Genomic DNA, 25273 nt, shown 5'->3' with positions numbered 1-25273 from the left:
GGGTTTTTCAAAATCATTGATAGTCAAAATATTAAGTACTAACAATTCTAATAAAACCAATCAGACCCTGGTTCTCTTCTTCTTCTTCTTCTTCTTCCAATCAATAACTAGTAACAGCCACCATAAATGGATTTTATATTATGGTTGATTTGTTTCATTTTAATTTTGGTATTATGTTTTGGTTGTGGTATTACGGTTTTGGTATTATAGATAATTAATAGTCGGTACCGTACCTGTATCGATACCAAGTTTACTGAAGACTTTTTTTAAAAAGGATAAAAGTGGTACTAAAGCGAGTACTTTACCTAAAGTACCGTACTCGTATCATAAAATTCGGGTACGGGTATGAGTGCCCAAATATATTGACTTTAGGTACGAGTACTTTCAAATACATGTACGGGTGCGGTGCCGATCTCATCCATACTTGATCCTATTCCCCACTCCCATAATTGTAGAGAAAACTAAAGTAAATCCCTAATGGGTTCGCCATCCATCTCCCAAATTCAAAATATATGTACTTTACATAAGAGTATATGTGGTTGATAAAAAGGGCTTCCCCCAAGCCATAAATGTACCTACATCATATATTAGCTGGCACACGACACGACAAATGACCAAACAGATGATTACATACACATTAGTGAAAGTACAACCAAAGAGTGTCTACGAGTTTTTTTGCATGCATATTATCAAATTATATTCTAAAGAATTTCTTAAAAGCTTAACGAAAGTGACATCTAACGATTACTAAGAAAACACTCAATGCATCACTAGTTTCCCACAATAAAAAAACTACCATGTTACATAGAAGGGAAAATATTCTTTGAGGTGAAACCAAGGTCGTCCCACCATAACACATTGAGGTAGTTACATTGCATCAATTTCATAAATCAGTCACCGAAATATTATAGAATGTCTCTCACTAAGATTCAACTTATACATGTGAATTTCAAGTAATCATTATATTCGGTTAGAGTTGTTCAAATGGTCGCTTATGTAAACAATTAGACTCAATCTCTAAACATACAAAGTTCGAGCTTACCTAGATAGATATATTTTTCAGACTTGACATGCTTAACTTTGAATAACATAATCAAACATTGACATCAAAGCTATAAATCAGTCGTTAATTATTCAACCAATATTGTAGAATGTCTCACGAAAAATCATCATATACATGTGAACTTCATGTGATTCAAATATGTCACTTAAAAACAACTTAGCTTGTAAACAAACCAAGTTCAAGCTTACCTTTTTTTGAAAACGGTGATTTTCTTTGTGTTAGGCCACCTCTTTGGCCAAACAATGCTGTCTTAACCGGACTCACACTAGCTGCCACTTGATATTTGCTGTGTCATCACAAGAGCAGAACTTTATGGTGGGACTAAAACCCGGGTGGGGTCAGGATCTGAATTGATGATCTCGCAAGGCCTAACTTAAATCATTCATTGACAATATCCAGACCACGAGTGGGGATAAGTTCAAGCTTACCTGGACAGTTATATTTTTTAATTTTTAGTAAAAAATTTACCGTGACACAAAATAATAAAATAATAATAATATAAAGGGTATATGAAGTGAGTTAGTTAGCTATACCATTCTCCCATAAAAAACGCAACCTTAGGTTTTCATGATACATACAATACAATCAGTAATAATAATAATAATAATAATAATAATAATAATAATAATAATAATTAGCAATAGCAGCAGTTGTTTCTTTCTTGTCAGTAATATTATTATTGTTATGAATGGGTTATAAAGAAGAATGCCGGAACTGCGCAGTGGCGTCCGCCGTCGTCCTCCGGTAGTCAACAATAATCGATCGGATCATTTGGTGGGTAATTACGTCAAGACGCGTGCCGCAGCAAAAAAGGAGGCTGCTGCTGCTGTTGCTATTGCTCAGGTCAATCAGCAACAAAATAATAATAATAATAATAAGACGGTGATTGTGATATCTGAGTCTTCGTTGCCGGAGAAGAAAGAAGTAGTTATGGCTAGCGGTGGATTGAGTGGTAATAGGATTGAAGATTATGATGATGAAGTTGAAGGAAATACGCCTCCATTTCCTGATAGGGTTTGATTCTTATTATTACTTATTATTGTATATACAAATTGTTGATTGCAGTTAATTTGTTCAATTTTGCAGCAACACATGTGATTTTGTTGAATTTTTAAAATTAAATTGTGAAATTTGTTGATAATTGAGTTTAGGATGGTTAACTTGTTCAGTTTTAAAGCAAGACATGTGATTTTGTTGAATTACAAGAAATTGTTGTGAAATTTGTTGATATTTGAGTTTAGGATAATTAACTTGTTTGATTTTAAAGCAAAGCATGTGATTTTGTTGAATTTCAGAAAAAAAACATATTGTGAAATTTATTAATATTTGAGTTTAGGATGATTAGCTTGTTAATTTGGAAGCAAAACATGTGATTTTGTTGAATTTAAAATACAATAAAATAATAATAAAATAAAATATTGTGAAATTTGTTAATGTTTGAGTTTAGGATAATCAACTTGTTCATGTTCAATTTTGCAGCAAAACATGTGATTTTGTTGAATTTCAAAAAAATATTGTGAAATTTGTTGATAAATGCGTTTAGGATGATTAACATGTGATTTTGTTGAACTTTAAAATAAAATTGTGAAATTTGTTAGTATTTGAGTTTAGGATGATTAGCTTGTTCAATTTTGCAGCTAAACATGTGATTTTGTTGAATTTTAAAAAATATTGGGAAATTTGTTAATACTTAAGTTTAGGATAGTTAACTTGTTCAATTCTGTGGCAAAACATGAGATTTTGTTGAATTTCAAAACAACATTGGGAAATTTGTTGATATTTGAGTTTAGGATAATTCACATGTTCAGTTTTGCAGCAAAACATGTGATTTTGTTGAATTTAAAAATAAATAAAAATATTGTGGAATTTGTTGATAATTGAATTTAGGATAATTAACATGTTCGGTTTTGCAGCAAAACATGTGATTTTTGTTGAATTTCAAAAGAAAATTAAACATTGTGAAATTTGTTATTATTTGAGTTTAGGATAAGTAACTTGTTTAATTCTGCAGCAAAACATGTGATTTTGTTGATTTTAAAATAACATTGTGACATTTGTTGATAAGTGAGTTTAGGATAATTGCTATACGTGATTGTAGTAATGATGGATGATACTGTGCCAGTGATCCTTGCTATTGCTGTTCATCTTTTATTGTCATTTAGCTTTATGAATTAGGGATTTCACTTGTATTTCCACCATTTACAAATATAAAAGTTGGTTCAAGTGATCTGATTGTGATGTTTGTCTCTAATTTTTTGATCTTATATTTGGCAAAACATGAAAGTTTTTTTTGTGATTTAAAAGATCATTGTGAAATTAGAATTGCAATCCTTGGTTTTTATGTGAAATTTGACGGTTTCTTGTCAATAATTGAGTTTAGGATGATTATTATACATGAATGCGGTAATGATAGTTAGTGATTCATGCAATTGTTTTTCATGTATCTTATTATTGTCACTAAGCTTTATGAATTAGGGATTTTACTTGTATTCCCACTATTTACAAGCATGAAAGTTGTTTCAAGTGATATTTGTCGCATACGTGTTTCATGAATCAACTATACTTTTGGAGTCACCGACTTATTTTTTGATCTTTATTTGGTTTATTTTCAGGTTCAAGTAGGCGGATCACCTATATATACGGTTGAGGGAAAGTTAGGGAAAGGTGGATTTGGTCAGGTATTTGTAGGCCGACGTGTTAATGGTGGAACCGAACGCATATCGGGTCCTGGTGCCACTGAGGTAATGTTATTGTACCAAGCAAATAAAGTTGGATTTTATGCAAATTATTATGTTACATAAAGCTTATTTTCATTTGTTGTCGTTGTGACAGGTGGCTATTAAGTTTGAGCATAGAAATAGCAAAGGTTGCAGTTATGGTCCACCATACGAGTGGCAAGTTTACAAGTACGTGTGCTTTTTTATTTATTTACAAGTAAACACATTTAGAAAGTTAACTTTTTTTTTATAAAATTTAAAAAGTGTCATTTTGATTTTTGTTAAATAGTACTCTGGGAGGCTGTCATGGAGTGCCTAAAGTTCACTATAAAGGAAAACAAGGAGATTATTATGTGATGGTATGAAAAACGATAATATGCTGTTTCTTGTTCGTCTAACGTGACATAACATAGTATTATTACAGGTCATGGACAAGCTCGGACCTAGTTTGTGGGATGATTGGAATAATTCTGGTCAAAGGTGAGTTCCTAAACTTGTGACAAATTATTTTATCATGTTATATTCATTTATGTGTTGACTTTTTTGGGTCAAAATTATTGCTAGGATGTCATCAGAAATGGTTGCGTGCATAGCAGTGGAGTCTATATCGATTTTGGAAAAAATGCATTTAAGAGGGTATGTCATTCTATTCATTCTCTTATTATTTTTTTTACATATGACTGTATTGAATATTATTATTCAAATTAGTTACGTGCATGGTGATGTAAAGCCGGAAAACTTTCTTCTTGGTCAAAAGTCAACATCTCAAGAGAAGAAGCTATTTCTTGTTGACTTGGGGCTCGGTAAGACATTAGACATCTCATGATAGCCTTTTCATTTTTTTTCTTTTTATTAATAACGATTGTTAGTTAAATACATTTGTATATGCAATGCAGCTACCGAGTGGCGGGATGGTCCCAGTGGTGAACATGTTGACTATGATCAGAAGCCGGACATGTTTAGGTAATATTTAATTTTAATAGCATTTTTTAGCCATATGTATAATGTTTGTTTGATCTACAGAGGAACAGTTAGATATGCAAGTGTGCACGCGCATTTGGGTAGGACGGCAAGTAGACGAGACGATCTTGAGTCTCTTGCTTATACACTTGTGTTTCTTCACCGTGGTAGGCTACCTTGGCAAGGTTACCAGGTATTACTTGTTCATCAAGTTAACTTTAACGTTTGTGATTAAATATAACAATACTAATTATTGCAACATTTGTTAGGGTGATAATAAATCATTTCTGGTTTGCAAGAAGAAGATGACAACGTCTACTGAAGTATTATGCGAATACTGTCCCGCTCCATTCAGGCATTTTGTTGATATGGTTGTGAACATGAAGTTTGATGAAGAGCCCAATTATTCAAAGTTAATATCTTTGTTTGAAGGCCTGCTAAGCCCAAATCCTGTCATCAGGCCCATTAACACAGATGGTGCTCAAAAGGTGACCCGCATTATCAATTTGTGGTTTTTATGAAACAAGTGTTTACTCTTTCTGACTCCTTTTTTAAAAATTTAGATTCTATACCAAGTCGGGCAAAAACGAGGCAGATTAATTCTTGAGGAGGAAGATGACGGGCAGCCTAAAAAGAAGACCCGAATGGGCATTCCCGCAACACAATGGATTTCAGTTTACAATGCCCGACAACCTATGAAACAAAGGTATATGACGTTTTTGTCAAAAATAAGGATTTGTACCATAAAATCAATATTCTTTCTTATTTTATGAAGAGGTCCCTCTGAATTTGTAAAATACAAGAAAAAGTCATTAAACTAGTTTTTGTATATTAAAGTTTATAAAGGTGTCTACTTTCAGAGTAACAAGTCGTAATTTAAAAAATAATAAGTATGCACATTTTAGAGAAATTTAGGGACTTCGTTTATACAAAAATTAGTTTAATGACTTTCGTGTTTTTGCCAATTTGTGGGACTTTAAATACACTAAAAATAGATTGAGGGACTTTATCATGAAAAAAAAACATATTGGTGTTTTTAATGACCCTAAAAAAGGAAAGATAAATATGTTTAATAAAGGCTGTACATTATGCTTTATATTAGGTACCATTACAACGTTGCTGATGAAAGACTGGCACAGCACATTCAGAGCGGAATTGCTGATGGTTTACTCATTACTTCGGTTGCATCTTGTTCTAACTCGTGGGCCTTAACAATGGATGCTGGAACCGGTTTCTCTAGCCAAGTTTTCGAGCTGTCACCTATTTTCTTACACAAGGTATCTGTAAAGCCGTTCATTCTAATGTGTTCTAGAATAAATGTGCATAAGGTTGTAAACGGACCAAATGGAGCATGTTCGTGTCCGCCCGTTTAATTTTAACCGAACAAACGATCGAACACGAACGGGCGAGGTTTTCTTGTTTGTGTTTGTTCGTTAAGAAAATGAATATGTTCGTGTTCGTTTGTTAACAGTATAAACGAACGGTTCACAAACATAACTGAACATAGATGAACGAGCATAACTGAGCTAAAATTAGTTAAAAGTAATGTGAGAACAATGTATTGGGCCTAAAAAGTTACTGAAACTAAAATGGCCCAAAATATTTTAAATGAAGATATTAAAGAATTTAAATGAGCGAACGTAAATGGAAATAATTGAATGAATGAGGCATGTGTTTATGTTTACTCGTTTAACTAAATACAGAAACATAAGCGAACTTTCTGTCGAACAGTTCATGAACATTTCACTGAACGCTTGATTCGTCTACAGGAGTACAGGCCTAATTAACACCGTTTTAATTTTTTTTTTATTATGTTAATAGGAATGGATTATGGAACAATGGGAAGAGAATTATTACATAAGTGCCATTGCAGGTTCAAGTAATGGGAAGTCTCTTGTGGTGATGTCTAAAGGTTTGTAGAGGTGTTAATCATTATAATAAATTACTAATAATTTGTTAATGTGATGGTTAAATGACGAAGTTGCTCTTGTAGGGACGCAGTACAGTCAACAGTCTTACAAAGTAAGCGATTCGTTCCCGTTCAAGTGGATTAGCAAGAAATGGAGGGAAGGGTTCCATGTGACCTCCATGGGTACCGCTGGTACACGATGGGGTGTGGTCATGTCCCGTAATTCTGGTTTCAGTGACCAGGTTAGGGTTTGAATTTACATATCTATTTTTAAAATTACGAAATTGCCCTAGAACATTTTATATATGTAGGTGGTGGAGCTTGATTTTTTGTATCCGAGTGACGGTATACATAGACGGTGGAATAATGGTTACCGTATCACATCAACTGCTGCCACGAATGACCAGTCAGCACTCATATTAAGTAAGCCACGTTGCAAGCCGACCGATGAAACACAGGAAACGTTACGTACGTCTCAGTTTCCGAGTACACATGTCAAGGTTAGTCAACTTTGGTTCAAGAACTATATTGGCACACTTATATCTTTTTCTAGCATTAAAATTTGATTTATGGTTTGAAATATTCAGGAAAAGTGGGCAAGGAACTTGTATCTCGCTTGCATTTGTTATGGAAGAACCGTGTCTTGATAAAAGGAAGCTTGTTAGATGATTTTTTTTCATGAAATCGTGGAAGCCGTTTGTCTTGTTTTTTTATCGTTTTATTCTTTTTAACTTCTTTGGTGAGTGAAGACCGAAGTTAGACGTTGGGAATTTTACAAGTAGAACGATGTCGGTCTTGTAAAATCAGCATCATATTGGATTTTTAACCTGTATAGTTTGCTGCCTCTTTATTGTTGCACAATTTACTCCTATATGCTTGTAGAACACCAGATGAACAATAAGTTTAAGTCATGAGATACTGAATCAGGTGTGCAGTGATTCAATAACTGGCCAGAAATCGAACTGGCCCGTGTGTTGCTGGTAACGTACCACTTTTGAACTTGTTGGTCCCTGGATTCTAGCTATCTAAGTTTAATTCTCAACATAAAATAAGGTGTTATATATAAATTTCTGACTAAGTCATAAAAACAATTCAATTCTAGGATCTAAACATAGGATGTTAAACAAAACAAACATAAAACAATACTAGACCGCTAAACATGCGTGGCCATAAACCTAGTCGTGGGAGAATCATTCGAGAGCACGTCATCCTCACCCGACAATCTCTCTCCCACGGTCAGGACTTCTCTTCTGATTCATTCACATGCGGCTCGTCTACCCTGTTTCATATTCATATAGTAAAGGAGTTAGCAGCGCGTACAAGGTTTATCTTGGAAGAATGCCAGTAGACTTCTGTCAATACTCAAAAGGTAGACTTATTATCAACTGGAAGCCATTCATTTAGATACAGGGATCATGAGCATAGATGGAATTGAGTTTAGTGGGTTTGGGTTAGTTTTGAGTTAAGCATGCAAACACGTTTAGCTAAATAGGTCCTGCTCGGATGAGCGCGACATGTTCACAGGTTCACCCATCTAATCTGTTTTCTTATATCTTTAAGGAAATTATTTTTATGTTATAACTTGAAACTAAACAAATTTGTATCAAAACTTGAAATTTTAAAAGTAATTGACATTAAATATATAGTTTAAACATAGTTGCTTTTATAGATATTTGTATTTTTGGTTGTACATAACTAACTATATATCTAGATTTTTAAGTATTACATATAAATAAAAGTTTTTTTTTTTGCAGGTTAAAAATGTATGTCAACTTGTAAATATACATGTAATACTCAAGTTTTCTGTCACATTTCAGGTTGATATCTTCATGTCCAATTTTTGACATAAACCCATTTAACACCGCTAGAAACAACTGATCTTCACACACTTACAAAATAATCAATTTCAAAAAGGTGCTAAAAGAGAGAAGGTTTAATGCAATAGATAATGAATCATATTAATTTATAACCAGAGCATGTATGTCAATACACCACTTCTTCCCATTAAAAAAAAACAAATCTTTTAACCTCTAAAAGAATAAAGTTAAATCACAATGCAGCAGAGGAATTTGTGGTTTCCATTTCTGCATCAGCAGCCTTCCTCTTCTTCTCACTTTGTCTTTGCTTGTTCAAAGATTTATCAGCCTTTGACACGATTTTAGAAACAGTAAAACCAGTAACTTCAAAGTTATGGGATCGGTGCGGGATCAACGTGTTGCGAAGAGTCAAATCAATACCCTCATATGTCCAGACACCAAGCAAAGCCTCTCCTTTTAATCCAATGGCAAACCAACCGAGACCCCCAGCTGCAATGTCAACACAACTCGAGTCCCAACAGTTTCCATGCACTCGAAATTCCTTTTTTATCCATCTTCCTAACTCCTCTACTCTTTGTCTCCCTATTGGTGGCTGAAACAAAATGTAAAAATGGTCAAACGAGCCAAGACGCCAGTGAACTACTTAAGATCGGCTTGCTAAAATCTCGAATCGAGTTCGAGCCAAAAAAAGTAGCTTGTTTAATAAATGAGCACAAACTGGCTTGCGAGTCTATTATTTATATAGGTTTAATTTAAAATATTAAATATATATTTTTATAATAACTATTATACATAAAAATATGAAGAAAAATAACATAATAATATATATTATGTTATATATAAATCTATAACTTAAACACACATATATAATTATAACTATAAATGCATATAAATTAACTAATAATTAATAAATGGGCTCGAGTTTAAAAAACTGCTCACGAGCCAAGCTTCAGCAAATACAATTCGAAATGAGTCGAGCTCAAGCTAGCTTGCGAGCCTATTATTTATATAAGGTTTATTTAATATATTACACATATACTTTTTATAATAATAATAACTGTTTATATAAAATTACGTTACAAAACACAATAATATAAACTATGTTATTAATAAATCTTAATAAACAAGCCGAGCCTGAGCATGAGTTTAAAAAACTACTCACAAGCCAAGCTCAAGCTTTAGAAAAAGAGCTTGAAACGAGGCGAGCTCGAGCTCTCGTAAGTTAAGCGAGCCTAGTCAAGCTAGGGCTCAGCCGCTTACACCCCTAATCATATGTCACACCCGAATCAAGATTAGAAGTTATCAGGAACATAAATATGTAATAATGTGAGCTAGTTTTATCTCACCTGTAATTGAAGACCAAAATGATCTTCCACCATTGTAGATGCTTTTTCGGTTTTCCCCATATGAAGTGGGAGATTGGGGGATGCCCATACGGTCACGTATATGGAATCGACTGATGTTTCTTCTATGTCAAGTCTCATGAGACCCGCAATATGAATCGAGTGGCCTGCCTGATTGATAAGATAGGTCATATAAGTTGACAAAAGTCAAAAGCTTTGACTAACTATTGAGTTTCTTGATTTTTTTTAAATCTGAACAATGCAGCTAAAGAGTACAAATGAAAACATTAATATTTCATGCAAAACGGGTTGTGTTTGGTAGAGCCGTAGAGGGGTACATGAAAGTGAAATAACGAACCGAAACCGGAATAACCGAACCAAATTAAGCTGGTGACATGGTTTTATGTTTAAAAAAACAAATTTTTCGGTTCGTTTCGGCTTTGCTATCAACCAAAAACTATAAAAACTGAACCGAATCGAAAAAAATCAAGTTAAGTAATTTATTAAAAACTAATAACCGGAGTCGCCAAAAAATATAAATCCAAATGTATAATAATAATAAATTACTCATTTATAAAAAAAGAGACCCAAATCATTCCTTTGGAAAAACTGAAACGAATCGAACCCTTTTCACAACTAAAACCCGTAAAGCAGACAGTTTTAAAAAACCCAAAAACTGAATTTCCAGTTTTTGTTTGGTTTGAGCCCAAAACCGACCCCCACACACCCTTAACATTTGTTTGTATGTTGTCTAGACAGTTAGTGGTTTTAACCTACTATATGTAAAAATGAACCCTAAATATTCAAATAACCAAGATCTTTTCCTAAAAAGATTATCGAAAACTAGTTAACATGCAGATAAATTGCCAATTAGAGTCAATTTTACTATACCCATAGTCCCAAACACTACAAAACAATAAACACAATAAAGATATGATAACTTATACTTTTAAGCAAAATTACTCACTTTGATCCTATAAGTTCTCGGTCTCAACTCTTTAGTAATATGAACCAACTTCTGTTCTTCACGAGTCAACCGTGTAGTAATCTGATGTGGATGCAACAACCCCGGTGTATCAAACAACTTGGCCTGCCCAGGAAGCACGCCCTCGACCCGAACAATCCCCAACGTGGTCCCAGGAACCGGAGCCTCGGTCAACACACTCAGTTGACCACCAACACACTTCCCCATTGCATTAATCAATGTAGACTTTCCAGCATTTTGTGCACCAATCACCCAAACCCGACCCCTCGGCCCGGCTAACGACACCATATCATCAGCAAGATTCTTCAACCCCCAATTCTTAACCACGCTAACCAAATGAACTTTGGTCAACTTGTTGGCCCCACCTTCACGAGCCCGGGTTCTAACCCAGTGTTCAAAACCCGTCGGTGATATAGACGTCGGTAACAAATCAATCTTCGTAACAACCAACACGACTCTAGGCAAATTACCCGACCTCCCCTCTTTCCAAGCTCGGGAATTGATATCGATCGTGTTCGAAACCAATTCCGCAACTTTTCTTGGAAACGACCCGTCAAAGTCAACCGCATCCACAACTATAACCACCACCGTCCGGGTCCCCGAAGCCGAATTCAACCGCCTCCCAACCGTATGATCAAAGTCGAAATCCGGTAGCAAGTTTTCAACACTCTGATCTTTAACCTTTCCATAATTCCTCAAACTATGACACCTGGCACAAACCACAGGTTTATCAACAACATTAGGGTTTTGTGGGTCATCATCAAACTCAACCAAGAAACCTTTTTTAACCGAATCCGGGATACGGGTTTCGTCCGCAATCGGGTTTCGGTCAATGGGTAGTTTGTAATTTGGATCTTTAACAGACGGCGTAATAAAAAACCCGGGTTGTTTCGAATCAGAGTCTTGCATTGTGATGCCGCACCCGGGGCAAATTCGACCGGTTTTGGGGTTAATTTCATCGTAATTACCGTCTCGTGAGAGTGTTACAAGTGGGTTTGGTGTTTGATTTGAAGAAAATTGTCTGAAATTGGAGAATTTGGGTGTTAGGGTTTTAGTAGGGTTTAAAAGATTTGAGATTTTTGGTGGGTTTGTGATGATGGGGTTAGGATTAGATATATGTTTTGTGTGTGTGTAGGTGGAGAGAGTAAGTAAAGATCTGAGCTTTGATGGAGTTAGTTTTCTTGATATCATTTTTGAATGTGTTGTTCAGATTACTACTGCTTCCATGGAGGTTTTGATTGTTAATATTATTATGTTAGGGTTTGAAGATTGAAGAGACAGTGTTTTCTAATATATTGGTCAAACCATGAAACCCCTTGACCCATTCACTTTTCGATAATTATTTGACGGAAAGTTTAACCAACCTGATTCTGTCATTTATCTAAAAAATCTCGTTGGAAGCCAAAATAAAATTTCGTCGAACACGATTTTGCATCCTCAACAAAGGGTTCTCACATCCTTTGACAATGGGCATGAAATGAACTAACTCGTATATGAGTTGACTTTCGCGATATATATTTACTTCGTATGTAACTATTGTATTGGACTTGTTACTGGTGTGAGTGAGATTCTACTAAATATGGTTGTTGTATTGGTCTTCATCTTACACGCTTGTTGCATCTAACTAATATCTTTTTTATATAGTTGTTGTGAGATTCGACTAGTTTGATGTACAATCCGATTTTAAAGACATTGATTTGATTGAGTGTGAGTGGTCGTCAATTGAGGATGATTTAGAGTTTAATGGAGCTCAATTACAACATTTGTCTAGAAAGATTCTTGAATAAACATGATATTATACTCTACTTAAATTATTTATGTGTATGATGTATATATACTCTACTTAAATTGTACATGGTTTGTAAATATAAATGATATTTGAAGATGAAATTTTTAAGGCTTAAGTGTACAACCTGAGATGAAAAAAGACACAAAAGTAAGTAGGTTTTAGGTTCTAAGAGTTGGCCAATTCAATTAAACGGGTTGTATTAAGGTTGACATGTTTAACTCGTTTAATTAAATAGTTGCCCTGTCAACCTATTTAGTTGACTCGTACCGGTTTGGAACCGATTAGATGACCGGTTTGAATTCCTCTCTATTGAAACTGGTTAAACCATACCGTAACCAGTGAAAACAAGCAAAAAAACGATTATAAACCGGTTTCAATCCTAACCAAGACTGATCATAAGTTTGTTCACCAAAACAAACCGGTTTCAACCCAAACCATTTTATGGAGTGGAACCAATGGTTAGAAGTTAAATAATTCATCAGAATACAACTTAAAATGATTTTGGGAAATAAAAATTGAAGACATCCTAAATATGTAACAAAAAAGAGCATGATATATATTCTGAACAAAGTGACCTCTTGCTTAAGATCATCATACACAAAGCAAAATTGTTGTCTAAACCTTTACCACCCTTCTTTCTTTCCTATTTTACAACAAAAAAAGAAAAAAAAAACAAAAACATGGTTGTGTTGGGAGGGATGGTGGCGGTGGCGGTGGCGGGTGGCGGTGGTGACAATCATGGCTGCAGTTAAGATTGTTCTCTCCAAATCCGGCCAGCCACTTTCAGCTTCAACTGCCGTCTATCACCACCCGAAAAGAACAATGCTATATTCCTAGTTATGATCAACCCGTCTAGACTATCTCTAACCGTTTTGTGGCTGTCACGAATGCTTCGTGGGACCCCCTGCCATTTTAGCTTTCTACCGTTTGCACCTACTTCAAGACTGTAACTGAATTTGCTGGCATCGTTTTCATCACCCATGAAACGCAAAAACGCCATGTATACGGGTGCCATCCCGAGATGAAATGCCTCAAAGTGCAAACAGAATTGGTATCCATAACAGTAGAAAATCTACACTCCATAAAGAAATAAAAAGAATGCAACTTTAATTAGAATTCTATACTATTTAAAGAAATTACACTGAAAACCAAGGTATTGTTATAATGTGTGTTTTAAAAAGTGATCTTGCAACATTGAATAATCAAAGATAATATTTTGAATAGATTATGTGAGATTAAAAACTCAGTCAAATAACTACAGAAAATAGTGTATACAATAGTGTATTAAAAACTCAGACAAGATTATCAAAGATGTTTTAAGGACGATTTCTGATATTTGCAAAATTAAGGATTTCTAAAAAATATACAAAAGAGTCACTAAACTACTTTTTGTATAATGAAATCCCTAATCTTGTGAGCTTTAAACTTAATATAGCTTATTAACTTGTTAACTCTCAAATAGATCAAAACTTGATAAACTGATGTTCAACATTTTGTAAGAAAATAATGACTTAGGGGTGGCAATCTTGACCCAAACCCTTTCAAATGAGTCATTTTGAGTTGTTTTAAAAATTAAATGAGTTGGTTTGGGTAAAAGGTTTTAACTAAATGGGTCAATATGAGTCATTTGAAATTCCATCATTTTATTTTTGGGTCAAAATGAGTCGACATGTTCAAAGAAATGAGTCGATGTGGGTTAGTGTCCTAAGGAAATGTGGCAGGTTTCGGATCGGAACGGGTTTCGGATTGGAACGGGTTTGGTTCAGGTTTCAAACCAACATGAGTTTTCACCCGTGACTGGTTGAGTTTTGGTTTCTTTTTGGTCGATTCCAGACTCGTTTTTGTCCGTTTTTTCAGTTTCGTTTTTGTTCGGTTTGAATTCTTTTAGTTCTGTTTTGATTGTTTTTTTCGATTTCGATTGATGTGGTCCGGTTTTGGCTTTTTGTTTCATTTTCGTCGATTTTTTCGGTTTCAGTTCAATTCTCGGTGGATTTTTTTTGTTTTGTTTATGGAACACGATGACAATGTAGGAAACATTTTAGTGTTTTTACCTTTTTTGTTTATGATTTATATTTTGAGTTATAACTTTTTTATTATTATTTTTGAATATTTTTTTGAGGGTTTTTTTATCTTAATAGAAAATCCCTCAAAAAAATTTCAAAAAAAAAATAAAAAAAATCATAACTTAAAATATAAATAAAAAACAAAAAATCTAAAAAAAAACAAAATGTTTCCACCATTATTCTCGTTCATAAAAAAAATAAAAAAAATAAAAAAAAAACCTCAAAACCCGGTCCAACTCTAACCTATTCCGACCCAAACCAAAACAATCCTTTTTTTAATTGACCCGTTTTGACCCAAACTCATTCTGACCCAAACTCGTTATGACCCATGACTCATTTTAACCCATGACTCGTTCGACCCGACCCAACCCATTTGCCACCTCTAAATAATGTTATACCAACTTGGTTTAATCAAATGAAGAGTTAGCAAGTAATCACTATAGAAAAAAAGGGAGGGGGGGGGAATTAAGTGCCATTTTCATCCTTGAGGTTTGGTCAACCGTCAACTACGCAACATCAGTCCACTTTTCTTATCTTTCTTTTTTTTTGCAACTGAACACTTACGTTTCAAGAATCATGGCATTTAAGTCCGTTTCACTAGCCCGTCTATTTGGCTCGTTAGGTCCGTTTTACCCTGACTTAACAAGCAAAATAGACGGGGTTAGTGAAACGGATGTAAATGGCATGGATCTTGAAACGTCAAGTGTTCGTTTTATAACAAAAAAAAGGTGTATTGAAGTTGCGTAGTTGATCATACCTCATGGTCAAAAATGGCACTTAACTCAAAAAGAATATGTACATTTTAGACAAGTTTAGGAACTTTGATATATCACATATAAAAATGAATAGATCAAATTGAACACAAAACCATTTTTGTAGAAAAAGAAAACACACTCTTGAAATAGGTTAAAACTTAAACAAGAATTAAAAATGGCACAAATAAATAATTTTATTTTTAGCATTGATTATAGGTGTGTTACCAATCATTTTAAAACCAGTATCTGTTTATCCAATATCAAAAAAAAAGGAAAAGAAAAACTATTGCAATTTGCGATCACAATAATCACATAATGAAAATCCAAACACCTCCAATAAAAATTACAATTTTATACTATTTGAAGTAGTAACAATAACAAAAAAAACAATTAAGGTTTTAACAACAATAAGAGCAAAAAAGAGATCTTACAGTCAACATCCACGTAGCATTTTCGATTTCATGAGGATTCGGTTTCACATAACGGTGGTTGAAAGTGGACCCATCATGCATGTCAACATTATGATCCGCCTTAAGATGTGCAACAAGAAACGGAATATCACCCGTGACAAAGCATTCTGTGCCTGCATATGGACAATTATACCCCCGAAACTTGCAATTTTCCTCATGCCTTAATCTACTTTGATAAGGGAAAATATCTTGGCATCCCAAATAATGATATTTGCACGGTAACTCTATCGACTCTGCAACTTTCTCCAACGCTAAACACCGTATGTTTCCAAGCTCTTGCCGACATATCGGGCAAACATTTTGCACTTTTGATTTACAAACAACACATATAGTGTGACCATTTGGACACTTCATTATATAATAACACACATATTAGAATATATTTATAAATTTATATTCATGTATATTAATGATTATATAAGAAGTTATAAAAGAGCATACTTGATGAATTGGAGGGTGCATCATGCTTAGACACACCGGACACTCGAGTAACTCATGAACCGCACTATTCGAAGTCATCCCATGTCTTCCGCCAGCCGATACACATAATCTTAAGCAACTTCGGCCTTCAATGTTTGTAGATTTAACACCATATTCACCACCCGATTCAATAACATCTTGATAAATATTACCATTAGATCCCATAATTTATGATCTTATAATTTCACCTTTTACCGCCCTTAAATCCCGTCTGCAAATCACAACCAAATTAGCAACAATATTTCCAGTGAATCTACCAATCTCTAAACACAGTAATTTAAAAACATGTAATTTTTCACCAAATTGATTATAAACCCAGGTTAAGCTATTTTACACAAATCTAGCATACATACACAAAAACTGCTAACCCTAATTCACAAGCACATGATAAACAAAACCCACAAATTTCACAAAATTAAAACATACCCGGACGCTAAAACACTATGAATGGATCATAAAGCACAACAATTATGAAATCGGTAGCAAAATACACAAAAATTACTAACCCTAATTCACAAGCAAATGATCAACAAAACCCATAAATTCACAGAATTAAAACATACCCAGAAGCTAAAACACTATGAATCGATCACAAAACACAACAATTACAAAATCGGAAGCAAATTAGCGAAAAAACTGACCAGAAATCGCAAACCCTAGAATCCGAAATTGATCAATAATTGGGGGAGAGTATGAAATTGATGTAAGGAGTGAGTGTTGTGATGAGTGGATTGACGTGTTGAAAACGGAGTTGGGTATAAATATAAAGAATGAATTGAATTAAATTGAATATTGATTGAAGATGATGAAGCAGAAAGTCAAAAATTTGGGTTTGGGTGATTAATAAATAATAATCAATGGAACAGTAAAGTAAATAATATTATTTGTAGCAGTAGTAGATCGGAATGAAATGAAAAATAAAGGTTTGAATGATAATATGATTGTGTGTACAGCTAATAATAGTAAGAGGATTTGGGAAACCAACTTGTTGATTTGTTTTGTTTTGTTTTTTGTTGTCATTTTCTTATTTATCAAGTTTTTGAATTATTATTGGATCGGGTTTACGGTCTGATTCAATCCGTTCTAAAGCTGGAATATGTCAATTCCAAGATATGTCATAAAAAGCTGCAGCACAAATTTAAATACTTGAAGTTGGAGATGAAGGTATAAAAGATTAAATAAAGGTAAACACGCAAACATATAAGGTTTGGGTCGTTGTAACTATAATTGGAAGGTCGGTCAATCAGATTCACTTATTCATGATAGTCAATTTTGATTTTTTTCGGTTATAGTTAATTTCAGTTAACGTCTCGCTTTGTGGTTATTGTTTGGTTTTGTTCAACCTCGGTGGAAATATGTGAGTGATTTGTTATAATTTATATATTTTGTTTGTATGTACTTAATAACCTCACATGAAAAATGAAAGACAAATATTTCATCCTCTCTTGTATGATCTTTTGGATTTTTTTTTCACATCAATGTCGTAATGAGTATTCAAGACACGAAAATGAAATGTTCGTCTAGACACAAGACAAAAATATAAATGGATAAACAAGGACCACATTAGGAAAATAAAATATATAATGGTCGCAGACTCGCAGTCAATTAAAAAAATAAAAATAAAAACACTACAATTTCATATGTATATGGTAAAAAAACATAATATATTTAGCAATTAGAATCATCTAACTGATACCATATGTTTAAAACTAATAGCAATTCACAAAAGTTTCTTGAGGCTTGAGCAAAGACACATGGCTCCGTTGTAAAAGTTTGTGTCTATATGAGGCACAATGATCTTAATTAAGTGTTTATTAAGCTTTTAAATACTGCAAATTTTGAATTTTTAATAGATAAGTGTCATAACTTGTAGTTTTTTTGTAACAATAGTGTTCCTATAAATTGACATGATTGATTCACATGTATTCAAAACTTCTTTTTTGTACTATAGAAAAGTTTTAGAATATTTAAAAAATAATTACACTTAGGGTGGTTAAATTAATAATGTGTTTTACTGTTTTAGCACCACTCAATGATTAATGGTAAGACTAAGTGATTAGGATTGCTAATTTTTTAATTAGAATTTGCATCATACTCATCCCATGATGTATATAAAAAGTACACCCAATCAATCACTTACACCATGTCACCATGGTGACCATGTTACACATGATTCATAAATCCATTAAAATTTAACATATTGAATTTAATTATTTGATTATATCTATATTTGATATTTGCAAAACACAAGACCAGATATGTTAATATGATTTAACTTTAAAACACTACCATAGCATTGCTATTGGTGGGATATACTGAGTACGATGATGATGATGATTTAACTTTAAAACACTAAACACAAAGTAGTCCATTGTGTTCCTAACACACAACAATTATATTCTTAACATGTGACTCTTTTAACACTTCACACAAAACAGCCCATGTGCTTTCTTTAATCTTAGCAATTATAACCTTAAAAGACAGCAACTAGACATACCAATCTAATCCTGTACCTAAACAAACATCAATTGAACATTTTCCACTAATTTACAACCATCATTCCAATCACTACATAGATTTTAACAAACTTCTCTAAACAAAAAAATACTAGTTTTGACATGTTGAAATCGTTGCCAACAGATGTACAAAATAACCATTCACAGTCGATAACTAACTGGCTTAGTTTCTAATACAAAATAATATTCTATTTATCACTTACTTAACGGTGTAATCGAGTTGAAGTTCGGGTCGCCCTCCTTGTCGATGGGCCCGGTGCAGCATTGTCAACGTCGGCAGTCGTTACCTATTCAAGCTTCGCTTTACGAGTGGCCTGTGTTGATTGTTGACTCTGGTTTTGACTGGTTAAATCTTGATCCTCATTGTTTCCAGATCTGTTTACCCTTCTACGCGAGGGTTCACTTGGCCCCTCCTCTTGAACTTGTTTTGAACCCCTCGACCTCTTTCGCCTTAAGGGTTCCGGATGGACCTCTGTATCCTCTTCTTCAACAGCTTCGGCTTTTGTCATCACATATGGCCATTGTGTACCACAACCAGGGCAGACTTTTTCATTCTACATTTATTAATATAATCAGCAATAAGTACAAAATTTAATATTATTTAATTAAAAACCAGTAAGGAAATATACCCTAGCTTGAGAGAATTTCGCTTTTAGACAGTACTTATGAATCCGAACACTACAGCTTTCATTCGGGCATAAATCTGCCTGATAATAATGCACACGAAAGACGCAAATTAGTCTAACTACATAATATACTGTTTTTAAAAAATGGACGGTCTTAAGTTATGAAAGAACCTTAATTCCAGCTTCATTGCAGACATCACATGGAGGAACTTCGTTATTATGAAACCAACTCCTGAGATCCAAGAATGATCTCACACCAAGTCCAATATTACCATCTGATGTGGCACACAACCATTGGTCCTGGATAAACTCATGTATAGCTTTCTCTTTTTGAGACATCGAAAAATTCCTGAGTGCTGCAGGGATTTCAGTTGAACTACTACCCTGAAACTGTGATACATAAACTCAAATTTGATTGCTATAATTACTTTTCTTGCAGAAATGTAGAAAATTAAAATTAAAAAAAAAAAGTAAAAAACCTGGTTTTCTAGCCGAATATTTAGAGCTTCAGTGTTAGAAATAGTGCCCTGAGCTGAAGTATCTTGAACTATGGCTTCAATCTGTTGCAAATCATTCATTATATTCAAACATCAATAATAAGATTTTAAAAACCGAGTTTTCCTGATTATACTTATCAGTCACAAGTTTAAGCTTAAAACTTTTGTCTCAAACGATATTCTGACATAAGAACCTCGATGACATTTACAGAACTATATGCAATTACACATACTTAATGAAATCCTTACTTTAAAAAACATCATGCAGCTAACGAAACTGAATATATATAATATATAACATTTAGCAACGCAAAGTTGGTTGATTTGAAAATGCAAAGGTAACTTACAATGCCCTTATAGAATGCAATCTGAGGTACAGTATACTTTGTTCCAAGCTTTGATTGTTCATCTGCAACAGTGTTGATTACTCCATAATATACAGAACCATCATACTGATTTCTGCACGCCCGTAACTCAAACTGAACGTATGACAGTTCCATGTTTATCTTTCCCAGATACTCGTTGAATAACTGTTTATGAGAATCTGAAAAATAGCTGACAGTTATTACAGAGACCGGATGGTTAACAATTCAAAGCCACAGTCTAGTCTAAACAGCCACAAGAACTTGTATTTTGGGAAAATATAAAAATTTGTCATTAGAGCCGTTTACAATTGGTAGTTCTTAGAATTAAAATTTTGAAAAGTGCCTAGGATAATCTCTATTCTATTATGTATAAATACATAACTAAAACCTAGGGGTGTGCACGATTCAGTTTAGACCGGATTTGGGCTAAAACAGAACCAAAAACCGAAACTTTTTGGCATTTTGAACATGTTCGGTTTCGGTTTTGCCATTTGAGCTTGAGAATTTGGGCATAAATCATTTCGTTAATTAATAACTTATTGATTATCAAACATTTGGGCTAGAATATACGAGTTACATATTTATTAAATTCTTACAAGTTACTTCCAAAAAAAAAAGGCAAAAATCAATAAACTAGGTTCGATTCTTTTGTCTTTTATTAATGCAACACCTAAACCGAACCGTAACTCCGGTTTTCACAAAAACATAAAACAAAACATACAAATTAAAAAAACAATTCAAATAAAGACACATAGTGTTAATTTCAGCTACTAATAATAACATATTAGCATCAATGACACGTATCCTTTAAGGAACAAAAAACCCATACATATTGAGTTTCAACTAGACAATTTCAAGCACTAAAACCATACAGATGGTGTATTAAGGGATAATAAGAGTTTAATAAATAATAACCTAAGCTTTTGCCGGTGACGTCAGAGAAGATGGATTGAAACTCGTTCTCCTTCAGTGGGCCACGAGATATTACGGCCTGAATCAGCGTATGGTGTCTCCATGATAACGGCGGCATGTTTCCGACGAAGGAAAACGAAACCCTAGTTTTGTGTTTTTGGTAAATTTGGGGGTAATTGATGATTTTAGAAAAGTGTTGGCGGGAAAAAATAAGATAGTGTATGTTTGATTATATGCTAAAAATGAAAATTAGAGTTTAGTGATGTGAGTTATAATCTTTTGATAATAATTTGTGATGAAAATAATGGACTTGTAATACTGTTATTTAAAAAGTCGGTTTAGTTTTAACAGATAAGTAATATGTGTCTTTTGATTAGATTTGTTATGCACAAGTCATCTTCTATTTAATATCTTCAATTTAATAGCGTGTTATTTTTCACACAATCCTTTAAGAATTAATCAAACGGTTGTTTACATGTTAAGATGTTAACGTATAGTCGTTGATCGACTATTTGGAGGGTAGAGTGTCAAATCATGCTATCATAGCCACCTACTTTTCAAACGGCCATTTGAGATTTCGTTGAATGATGGTTTGATTTTGAGGTGGAGTATGAATAACACTAGCATAGCCCTTCTAAAGTTATAAACATGAAACATCAATCAATTATTTGTAAGGGAACATATAAATACTTTTTTTGTTATAATAAAATCGTATATAATTCCATAGACGATTCGCTTTCTGATTCTTTTGTACTTAATTCAAATAAATTTTTATCGGTGAACATTTTCATTTTCTTAAGTAAATGATTCTCTTTTAAAACTTGAAATTCCTTGAGCGATTATGAATTTGTTTTAGCTTTATTCCCATCTATATAATATATTATTTAAAGGGAAAAAACAAATAATCAATTAATAATTAAAATAAATATATCAAATAAACATAATCGAATCACTTTGAGAAACCTATGTTTTAGTTAGAACTTTTCTATCAATTGGTGTTTTTAGATAGGTTATGATTGTACGTGTATAATTAATCGAATCAATATTACGGAGTACTTTTTTTATTCTTCTAACTAATATGTTAGGCCAAGTGTAGTGGGGCTACAATTTGGGCGAGAAGGGGGGCGAAGGGGCGTGAACACTGAACACCGCCCCCCTGGGCGATTGGGCGAGAAGGGGGCGAAGGGGCGCGGGCGAGGAGAAGAAGTCGCCTGGAAGAAGGGGGTGGTGGGGCCGGCATGTATGGATGTGTGTAGCCCCTACACCATTACACCCCAAAAACAAATTCTCACCCCTTGCTGACTGGGCGCCACACGGCGCAAAACGCCCCAAATTGTAGCCACTCCACCACGTATAGCCTTATATGTAACAAAAGTTTGTTGTACTTCTTTTCTATAAATAACTAGATTTTTACCCGGCGCGTCAGGTTTGTTTTCTTAACGCGGATTCAGGTCTGTTTTCGTTTCAGATTTGGTTAGGTAATAAACATGAGTAGGTAAGATTGCTGTAGGGTAACATACATAATGTTCACGGAAACAACAAACACCAAGTTCATAGAAACAATAACATACACTAAGTTTACATTAACAGTTAAGTTTATAACTTTATATAGTTACAGGGTAGCGTTTTTCATGATTCAAGCCATGGCATTTTGTTATCATGTCTTGAACTACTGGGCTGTTCAAAATGATGTATGTTTCTGTTGCTGTTACGTCATGCGTTGTCTTCAAAAGTTGTTTTGACAAAATTGCAGCGCCATGGCATGTTGTCTTACATGGTCAAATTATGGATCATGCTCCCTGGCAAGTCATGTGCTTTGGCTACTCATACCTGCAATACGTGTGGTTATGACTGTTCAAATGTGTGTGCGTATAAATTTATTGTTTTGTGTTTACTACCTTAAGTTACCCAAGCGGTGTGTGATCTGTGCCTAGCCTCCTATGTTGGTGGCCTTTCATGTCATGTCATTAGCAGAGCACCCAACCTGGCTTAGCTCAGCCGAATTGCATCCCGAATGGCAGTCAAGAGTCAAAAGACTTACTGTCATGGTTTCAACTGATTAACCACCACGATAAACAAAAATCTCCCATAAATAAGTAATTACTATTCAGGCTCTATAAAAAGAAAAATAATAGTAGTAAAAGTATACTAAACAAAATTTAAATAAGTCTAGAATGATAGTATTAATAAATTATAATAACAAAAACAATGGAAATGCGTCATTCCTCTGATGATTCTGCAAGATCATGTAATTGGCCATTAATATCACAAAGGTTTAAACATAATGGACATAAATGGGAAAAAAAAGGTTTGTGCATTTTTTTTAATTAAAAACTTCTACCTATACTTATGACTACAATTAAAGAGTAATAATATAACTGTAAATTGTTTGTTTTTTCTGAGCCTTCTCACATAAAACCCAAACCCGCTATAACATGTTATCTATGAAAAACCAGTTAGTTGTCAATGACTCTATATGTCACCACCTAATCCAGATGCAAACAATTTAGATGTGGTTGAGCTTGAACAATTGTTTTTTTCTTCCAAATATTCTAAAAAAATTATATAAAGTGTTCAAGAAACAAATTCTCTTAAAACACTCAAAAGGTTTTCAAAAATTATGGATAACAAAAACTTGCCTTTAAGAAAAAAAATAAGATAAACATCCTAGTATCAGTAGACTATTTTCCGATTAACTCTTTCAAATTCAAAATTCGTATGTAGTTTAGACCCCATTCACAATGTAAGATCTTAAGTACCCAACAAATCATTACTTAGCATTTGAAGAGTACAGACTCTGGTATTTATGCTCTTTTCAAAGTGGATTCTTTCAAGTGAACCCTCCATCCATGACTCTTAAAACCCAAGAGAAGAAAAGTAACAGTAAAACCACATAAACAGGGGACAAACAATCTTAATGGCAAATTTATTACCTCGAGGGATTTTCCCCTAGATCCTGCAAAATAAACTAAAACGATACCAGGTTGTCAATCATGTTGAGCCAAGACTTCTCGGTATTAATGTAACGGATGCCAGACTTCATAATAGCGAGAAGGAAATAAGCATGATAATGTGAAGCTAGATAACAATACATTTCCAGCCAACTCCTTCGATTCTTACATGCCCCCACCCCTTGTTTACTGCTTTTAAAGTTGGAACCTGAAATATTAATATCAAACATGATCAACTTTAAGGTTAAAGTTATGGTAGGCGTCACTCAAAATTTGTAATTAAAACCGAATAAACAAATACCAGTTGATGTAGTTATCTCAGCAGCTTCCACTTAACTCCACCCTGCTTAGCAACATGTAATGAACACCGAGGCCTAAACCAATTCACACATTCAGCAAATATTTATTAGTCTTAATTTCCAGATTTAGCACATGAGCAACTACATATCTTAAGGCACATCATGTTAATGATATAAACCCATTCACACATTCTATACTCCTTTTGAGGTCTTAAGCCTAGCACAACATAAACTGTCAAGATACTTGTTCTTATCTTAAACTCTATACCTTACAAACCATGAAGCATATAAAACTTATGATTTAAAGTTGTGTAAAAAAACTAAAGATTATATTACCTTTGCTTGATTGAGATCCTACTAATTCATTTCCTTTCAAATTATGATGCAAAACATGACTAAGAAAACTAACTTCTGCCTGCACGAAAACACACATAAACAAAAGTCAAAACAATTTAAAGACATCGCCGCCACCTAGGTGCTAACCCGGCAGCAACGGTCAACGATGATGGAGAAGGAGCGGCTAACTGTATAACATCGGGATTTAGGAGGTGAGATGAAACGTGGCTGTTAAGATGCAGCAGTAAATGGACAATGGTTATTGGCTAAACAAACGGTCCAATCAAATCTTTGTGACGCCAAACTTGTTCTTTATACTAATTAGTAATACATAAGTTCTCACTTACCATCTTATATAAATTAAAAGAGAAAATTCCCAAAATAAACGTTTATGAATATGTTTTTCAGGTTTTATGTGTT

General features: G+C 33.9%; 4 protein-coding genes and 1 long non-coding RNA gene across 6 annotated transcripts; 1 reads left to right on the top strand and 4 right to left on the bottom strand.

Moving 5' to 3' along the window:
* Positions 1–1680: 1680 nt before the first annotated feature.
* On the top strand, positions 1681–7481 carry LOC143580223 (casein kinase 1-like protein HD16). Of its 2 annotated transcripts, none has more exons than XM_077063318.1 (16): positions 1681–2077; positions 3676–3804; positions 3896–3969; positions 4070–4139; positions 4205–4260; positions 4345–4416; positions 4489–4583; positions 4677–4737; positions 4774–4933; positions 5010–5228; positions 5304–5446; positions 5843–6017; positions 6562–6652; positions 6734–6891; positions 6961–7149; positions 7237–7481. In XM_077063318.1, exons 1-16 carry the CDS (start codon positions 1769–1771, stop codon positions 7294–7296), a joined length of 2061 nt encoding a protein of 686 aa, XP_076919433.1. In that variant the 5' UTR covers positions 1681–1768; the 3' UTR covers positions 7297–7481. The 2 variants fall into 2 exon arrangements, with proteins under 2 accessions (XP_076919433.1, XP_076919434.1); XM_077063319.1 differs by having other exon boundaries at positions 4677–4743; positions 4804–4933.
* A 1064-nt stretch (positions 7482–8545) lies between these two features.
* On the bottom strand, positions 8546–12079 carry LOC143580221 (GTP-binding protein BRASSINAZOLE INSENSITIVE PALE GREEN 2, chloroplastic-like). Its single transcript, XM_077063317.1, has 3 exons — positions 10777–12079; positions 9813–9980; positions 8546–9058 (listed from the first exon to the last, which is right to left on the bottom strand). Exons 1-3 carry the CDS (start codon positions 11983–11985, stop codon positions 8699–8701), a joined length of 1737 nt encoding a protein of 578 aa, XP_076919432.1. The 5' UTR covers positions 11986–12079; the 3' UTR covers positions 8546–8698.
* A 1010-nt stretch (positions 12080–13089) lies between these two features.
* On the bottom strand, positions 13090–17285 carry LOC143580220 (E3 ubiquitin-protein ligase SINAT2-like). Its single transcript, XM_077063316.1, has 4 exons — positions 16993–17285; positions 16313–16562; positions 15833–16219; positions 13090–13655 (listed from the first exon to the last, which is right to left on the bottom strand). The coding sequence occupies exons 2-4, from the start codon at positions 16514–16516 to the stop codon at positions 13332–13334; spliced, it is 915 nt and encodes a 304-aa protein (XP_076919431.1). The 5' UTR covers positions 16517–16562; positions 16993–17285; the 3' UTR covers positions 13090–13331.
* Positions 17286–18770: 1485 nt separating this feature from the next.
* Positions 18771–21453, bottom strand: LOC143580230 (uncharacterized). The gene is made up of 6 exons (XM_077063324.1): positions 21271–21453; positions 20338–20534; positions 19973–20053; positions 19665–19883; positions 19497–19574; positions 18771–19421 (listed from the first exon to the last, which is right to left on the bottom strand). Exons 1-6 carry the CDS (start codon positions 21383–21385, stop codon positions 19155–19157), a joined length of 957 nt encoding a protein of 318 aa, XP_076919439.1. The 5' UTR covers positions 21386–21453; the 3' UTR covers positions 18771–19154.
* Positions 21454–23739: 2286 nt separating this feature from the next.
* Positions 23740–24969, bottom strand: LOC143580229 (uncharacterized). The gene is made up of 3 exons (XR_013143605.1): positions 24854–24969; positions 24520–24561; positions 23740–24426 (listed from the first exon to the last, which is right to left on the bottom strand). It is a non-coding gene; the product is annotated as an uncharacterized LOC143580229 (long non-coding RNA).
* Positions 24970–25273: the final 304 nt, after the last annotated feature.

Source organism: Bidens hawaiensis, unplaced genomic scaffold (assembly GCF_021521415.1).
Source record: "Bidens hawaiensis isolate Kalapana, Puna unplaced genomic scaffold, B.hawaiensis_p1.1 tig00030283_1, whole genome shotgun sequence".
In the NCBI taxonomy this organism is placed as follows: domain Eukaryota; kingdom Viridiplantae; phylum Streptophyta; class Magnoliopsida; order Asterales; family Asteraceae; genus Bidens; species Bidens hawaiensis.
Note: the sequence above shows the minus strand (reverse complement) of the source record. Positions and strands in the feature narration are given on the sequence as shown.

Excerpts from the sequence above, each read along its gene's own strand:
- LOC143580223 (XM_077063318.1), top strand. The coding sequence starts at position 1,769 with ATGCCGGAACTGCGCAGTGGCGTCCGCCGTCGTCCTCCGGTAGTCAAC. Across the intron at positions 4,584-4,676 it reads TCTTGTTGACTTGGGGCTCG|CTACCGAGTGGCGGGATGGT; the intron begins GTAAGACATTAG and ends TATGCAATGCAG. Across the intron at positions 6,892-6,960 it reads ATTCTGGTTTCAGTGACCAG|GTGGTGGAGCTTGATTTTTT; the intron begins GTTAGGGTTTGA and ends TTATATATGTAG.
- LOC143580221 (XM_077063317.1), bottom strand. The coding sequence starts at position 11,985 with ATGATATCAAGAAAACTAACTCCATCAAAGCTCAGATCTTTACTTACT. Across the intron at positions 9,981-10,776 it reads CGAGAACTTATAGGATCAAA|GCAGGCCACTCGATTCATAT; the intron begins GTGAGTAATTTT and ends CTTATCAATCAG. Across the intron at positions 9,059-9,812 it reads ATTTTGGTCTTCAATTACAG|CCACCAATAGGGAGACAAAG; the intron begins GTGAGATAAAAC and ends ATTTTGTTTCAG.
- LOC143580220 (XM_077063316.1), bottom strand. The coding sequence starts at position 16,516 with ATGGGATCTAATGGTAATATTTATCAAGATGTTATTGAATCGGGTGGT. Across the intron at positions 16,220-16,312 it reads TGCACCCTCCAATTCATCAA|TGTCCAAATGGTCACACTAT; the intron begins GTATGCTCTTTT and ends TATATAATGAAG. Across the intron at positions 13,656-15,832 it reads ATGCTACGTGGATGTTGACT|ATTTTCTACTGTTATGGATA; the intron begins GTAAGATCTCTT and ends TATGGAGTGTAG.
- LOC143580230 (XM_077063324.1), bottom strand. The coding sequence starts at position 21,385 with ATGCCGCCGTTATCATGGAGACACCATACGCTGATTCAGGCCGTAATA. Across the intron at positions 19,884-19,972 it reads ATATTCGGCTAGAAAACCAG|TTTCAGGGTAGTAGTTCAAC; the intron begins GTTTTTTACTTT and ends TATGTATCACAG. Across the intron at positions 19,575-19,664 it reads GCAATGAAGCTGGAATTAAG|GCAGATTTATGCCCGAATGA; the intron begins GTTCTTTCATAA and ends CATTATTATCAG.